Source organism: Trifolium pratense, linkage group LG5, assembly GCF_020283565.1.
Source record: "Trifolium pratense cultivar HEN17-A07 linkage group LG5, ARS_RC_1.1, whole genome shotgun sequence".
In the NCBI taxonomy this organism is placed as follows: domain Eukaryota; kingdom Viridiplantae; phylum Streptophyta; class Magnoliopsida; order Fabales; family Fabaceae; genus Trifolium; species Trifolium pratense.
Window position 1 is genome coordinate 22,939,929 of NC_060063.1, and position 6,132 is coordinate 22,946,060.

Sequence of the window (6,132 nt, forward strand, 5' to 3'; positions counted from 1 at the left end):
ATTGTCAGAGTTTTTGTCAAAGTTTGGTTTCGCTTGGGATTTGCTATTCATTGGCATCATGTTACTTTCGATCGCAAAATGTTTAGGTCTCGTGGTTCACTAGGGGTAGGGGTGGACAACGGGCCGGGTCAGCCGGGTTCAGGCCAAAAAACACCACCCGACCCTGTCCACGGGTGGAGTACTGCAGTCCATACCGATCCGTTTTTAAGAGTCGGGTTAGACGGATTCGGGTCAGGCGGATTGCGGGTCAAACGGATGGACTCAAACAGTTTCAAAAAAAGAAAGAAAAAAAAAAAGATTTGCAAAGAAAAAATTCAGAACATAAAAAAACAATCAGAAACACCTTTGATATAAATAGTTGAAGACAAAGAAATATAACAGATCTAGTACAAAAGAGACGATATAAACAAATTTAAGCGTGATCTAAGGCATGTGAAATGGAAACAGAGAGGAGAGAAACAAACAAGTTGTATAAGCTGATAAATTTCTGGGTTTTAATTTGAAGGAAGAGTAACATATCCGAGAAACAAGTATAAGCAAAAGTAGAAGATAAGATTTTTTACAACAGAGAAACAAAGGGTTAAAAAGAAAGAACGAAAGAAAAAACAACATTAATAATGTAAATTTATTTTGATAAAGAGAGGGAACAAGATTTGGTGCATTTTAGTTACAGATTGGTATAGAAACTAGAAATGGTAGTATAGAAACTAGAAAACATTGATTAATTATGTTCTCAATGCTGCTAATAATAATAATAATAAATATAAAGCAATAAATATAAAGCTGAATAGTGGAGTGGTGTGAGTTTGTGAGTCACGAGATAGTGGTTTCTATACACATCAATGACATCATCATAAAACAATGCATGCTTTCTTGTCTTCACTATACACGGGCCGGGTCAGTTACCCATGGATGAGAAAAACAAAACCGAACCCGCCCACTACTAGTCACAGGAAACCGTTTTTTCCAATTTTGAACCCGTTTTTCATATTGAACCCGACCCATTTCGGGTATTTTATTTCGGTTTTGCCGGATTGGATCGGTTTTTCGGGTCCTGTCCACCCCTAACTAGGGGTATTATTTTTTTTTTGTTTTTCTATCATGGGCTGCACATGTTAAGAAATTCAATATAGTAAGTTTGTATTAAAATTTATGCATTTCATATTAAATATTTGATTTTATAATAAATAATTATTTTTTATTAAATAGTTATTATTTTTTGTTACTTTAGCATGTGCAATATTACAAATGTTAGACAAACCATTTTTTTTAATCTTGCGACAAAGTTTGATTTATTACTACTACTTACTACTTCATCTGTCCTAAAATATAAGTAAAAATTGTTTAATAAAAATGAATGTATTTAGTCCAAATCTTTAACCAAATACATCAAGTTTATTTGACTCACTTTTTGCTTATATTTTGAGACGGATTGAGTATTTATTAAAAAAAAATCTCCTACAAGACCCCATTGGTCTTATACAAGTTTAGTTCAATTGTTAAAGAGATATCACATTTCTTATATGAGAGTGAAAGTTCGAATGTGCAATATTTCATTTATTCACTTTACATGTGAAGTTATTAGAATTACTTGACAAAAATGTTGTTGAAGTGAAAATACCATTGGCAAAGAATAAGGATATCTTATTAGTTATCAAATATTTAATTTAAAAAATTTATTAGTCAAAATTCAAACCTTAGCTTGTCAATTGCGGAAGATCGAACTTAATTTTCTTAAAAATCTCATTCTAATAAATCCAACTTCCATTAATATTAAGCTCTATTAGGAAATAATCTGTTTGGTAAAAAATAATTGATAGTTAATAAGTTAGTTTATAGCGGATGAACTTATAGCGAATAATTTATAAGTTAGTTTTTTATTTATAGTGAATAAGCTAACTGATTGAATTGACAGTATTTGGTAAAATTAGCAGTAGTAGTAGAACTAGCTTATAAGTATGAAATGATATTAAAAAATATGTTTAATTACTATTTATTCTTTTTCAAGTTGGCAAGAATAAAATTGGAAGAAAAAATAATAAATTATACGCTATAAGCTATTTGAAAAATAAGCTATACACAAGTAAAATAAGCTATAAGCTCTTTTTGAAAAAACGTTTACGAAACGGTTCTTTTTTGTTCATATGAGCTTAAAAGTTATAAGCTCAAAATCCGACCTTACCAAACACGTCATATTTTGAGGCTACAATTTATAGCCTATACAAGCTCATGACCAAAAAAGACATGTTTGGTAAACGTTTTTAAAAAGAGCTTAGTGTTTTAGAAGAAAAGCATTAAGAGACATGGTTGGTAAACGTTTTTAAAATTTAATTAATTTTATTCTACTAATATTTTAGTTATCAGCTAAAAACTAACTAATCAACTATCAACTAAGTAAGCTATGTTCAGAAGAAAAGCATCAACAGGCAACAACAACCAACAGCAAAATGGGCTAAACTGAGTTTGGGACGTTATAAATGCAATATTGACGCCTCCTTCTCGTCAGGTCTCAATAAAGTTGGCATAAGCACGTGTATCAAAGATGATCAAGGCAGATTTGTCCTCGCCAAAACGGAGTGGTTTTCACCTGTTTGTGATGAGGAAATGGGTGAAGCTCAAGGGCTTCTGCACGCCTTTAAATGGGTTCGAGACTTACAACTGGAAGATGTTGATTTCGAACTTGATGCGCAAACTGTTGTTACTAAGTTTCATAGTAAAAAGATGATGTATCTGAATTAGGAGAAGTCGTCAAAGATTGTCAACAGTTGCACAACACTTTTTTCAAAAACTCAAAGGTCGAGTTTACTAGGAGACAAACCAATGTGGTCGCTCATATTTTAGAACGGGCAGCCCCATCCCTAGCTAGTTTCCATTGTATTCATAACATTATTATTAGGGTAAATAGGGTTTTACCCCCTGTAAAATAAGCCAATTTTGTGTTACCCCCTGCAAAATGTTTTTTTGTGATTACCCCATGTAAAATGAAGATTCCATCATTTACCCCCCTCAGTTGATAACATGGATGCTGACTGGACAAAATTGATGACGTGACACGTACAATTGGAATTAATTTATTTTATATTTATTTTTTTATTGTCAATTCATTAATGAATGTATAATTATTATTTTTTTAATTAAAAAAAAGTGAAAAAAAAAGAAAAAAACGATAGTAATTAGGGTTGAAGGTTCATCTTCTTCAATATTGCTATAATTTCATCCTTCTCTCCAAAAAAATCAAAAATAACAAAAGTTATCCCCTCTCTAAGAAAAGAATTCGTCACCTTCGCCGAAACTCACAGAAACCTTCATCGTCACCTTTGATTTTTGTTTTCAGATCTAGAAAATATTCATTAAACATTATTCATTAAACCTAAAGTTCTGGAAGATATTCCTTGTTAACACAAAAAAGTTCATCAAACTGTAGATCTGGAAAATATTCATTAAACCTAAATTAATAACTCAAACCTTCATCCAAGAATTGAAGAGTTTTGGAAAGTTTAAATATTTTGTTACTTTGGCTTAGTTTTGTATCGTATAGTTGTGGTTATAGAAGAGAAATAATTTAGGGTTGTTAATAAGATGTGAAATTTGAGAGAAATTTGGGTAAGAAGATTTTGTTAATTGTGTGGGATTTGATTTGTGATTACACCGAGAAGAAGAACAAGAATGTTTATAAATAAATTATATTAACAATTTTTTTTAATTTATTTTTCTTTTTGAAAAATTAATAATTATATTAAGTTATTTATCTACGTGGCACAAAAACTTTAATAAAAAAATGAACGAAAAGCCACACATGCATCTCATGTCATCAATTTTGTCCAGTCAACATCCATGTTGTCGACTAAGGGGGGTAAATGATGGAATCTTCATTTTACATGGGGTAATCACAAAAAAAAAAAATTACAGGGGATAACGCAAAAGTGACCTATTTTGCAGGCGGGTAAAACCCTATTTACCCTTATTATTAATGAAATGTTTTAAGCGTCTTTCCGTAAAAAAAATAATTAAGCACTCCCTCCAGACAGAAATATAAGCAAAAAAAAAAAAATACTTCAAATTTTGGTCATTAACATAAGCAAAAATTAAACTACTTTTAAACTAATTAATATTACTATTCCTAATATACCCTTATTTAATTCTATTTTATTTTAGGCATTTATTTCACTTTTACACTTTTCAAAATGGATAATATTGTAAGTGTTTTTCTATCATGTTCAAATTTGCATAAGTTTAAAATAGTAAATTTGTATTGAAACTTGTTCATTTTATATTAAATGTATAATTTTTTAATAAATAATTATTGTTTTTTAATAAAAAGTTGCTACTTTTAGTTATCTTAACATGTGTAATATTGCACATGTTAGACAAACTCATATAGCAAAATTAACTATATTTTACATTAAATCAAAAAAATTAACTATACTTAACTAAAATTTTTAAACACCGCATTAACAATTTTTTTTTTATATATTTGTGTCCGAAATAAGTATGTTATATTTTAATTTTATCACACAGATCCATAATTAAACCACTCAAAATCATTTTTTTTTTTAACACAAAACAAACGATGAATGAAAAAGACACGTTGGGTGGTGCTGTGATTCCTTTATATAAAGCCTTCTCCACCCTTTCTCTCTCCCTTCAACTCAACCTCCAAGTTAGTGAAGGGACACCTCACCCACCCACCCTCTCTCTCTCTCTCTCTCTCTCTCTCTACCCCGTTCCGTTCTCCACCTTCATTCAACACCATTCCTTTTCCATACTCAATATTACCACCACCATAATCCTCATTTCATTTTCTCTAACTATTTATATCACACACACATCCCTCACCTCAACAATTTCTCTTTCTAGAATCTAACCATAAGTTACTCCCTTCTTTCATTAGAATCCATAACATATCCATCTGAATCCAACAAATTTCCCATTCTCTTCCACATATAGCAAAAAAATACACATAACTTTCCAACACCCCTTTTTCCATAAATCCAATTCCCAAACCCAACATATATATATTTTTTCATTTTCCATCAAACAAAAAAAAAACTATCTTATTTCTTGTGTGAAATTTTCAGATTTGGCTTTGGAAGTTGGAATAACATGGCGTCATCTATGATCTCAAACACAACAATACCACCAACAACAAGTGACCGATCACATAGAATAAAAAGGAAGAAAAAAGCCCAATCAAAAGCCCAACAGGCCCAAGAACAACAACAAAGGTTACAAAGCCATGCTAAATGGAGATCACAAGCCCAACAACAAATCTACTCTTCCAAACTCCACCAGGCTTTATCAAGAGTCAACCTTTCCGGCGGGCCTCGCCGTGGCAAAGCCGTCCGGGAAGCCGCCGACAGAGTTCTCGCCACTGCTGCCAAAGGAAGAACACGGTGGAGCAGAGCCATACTCACAAACAGGCTGAGACTCAAATTCAGGAAACAGAAAAGAAATCATAATCAACAGAAAGCTGTTGGGCCGGCCCGGTCTAAAAAAGCCCGGTTCGGTGTTTTACGTCTTAAAGGTAAAACACTTCCAGCGGTTCAGAGAAAAGTGAAAGTATTGGGCCGGTTAGTTCCTGGTTGTAGAAAAGAACCGTTACCGGTTATTCTTGAAGAAGCTATCGATTATATACCGGCTCTTGAGATGCAAGTTCGCGCCATGGCAGCTTTAGCTGATTTACTATTCGGCTCTTCATCTTCTTCCGCCGCCGGCTCTAGTGATGGTTCCGGTTTGCCGCCGCCGAGTTAATAAAATTTACTTTTGGCTTATATGCCAGCTGTCTTTTTTTTGTTACTTGATTTTTGTTATTATTATTTTTATTTGTCTCGGTTTCTCTCTCTCTCTTCTTGCCAGTGAAGTTTTTTTTTTTGTTAATTGTTAATACAACTACTTAGTATTATTATATTATTATTATTTTGATAACATTTTTCTTGTAGTTCACTTTTCCAGTACTATTTCATATTAATCTTACCCGTAAGAGTGTTGAATATATAATACCTATTTCGTGCCAAAATATAAGCAAATATGGGTAAAACTATATATTTGGTTAAAGATTTGAACCAAATACATTCACTCTTTTTGCTTATATTTTGGGACGGAAGGAGTACATCAACACTATTGATCTTTAAG

General features: G+C 32.0%; 1 protein-coding gene across 1 annotated transcript; it reads left to right on the top strand.

Annotated features, from left to right (window-relative positions):
* Positions 1 to 4,595: 4,595 nt before the first annotated feature.
* LOC123887033 (transcription factor bHLH148-like) lies at positions 4,596 to 5,835 on the top strand. The gene has a single exon (XM_045936307.1). It carries the CDS (start codon positions 5,104 to 5,106, stop codon positions 5,749 to 5,751), a length of 648 nt encoding a protein of 215 aa, XP_045792263.1. The 5' UTR covers positions 4,596 to 5,103; the 3' UTR covers positions 5,752 to 5,835.
* The last annotated feature ends 297 nt before the right edge of the window (positions 5,836 to 6,132 follow it).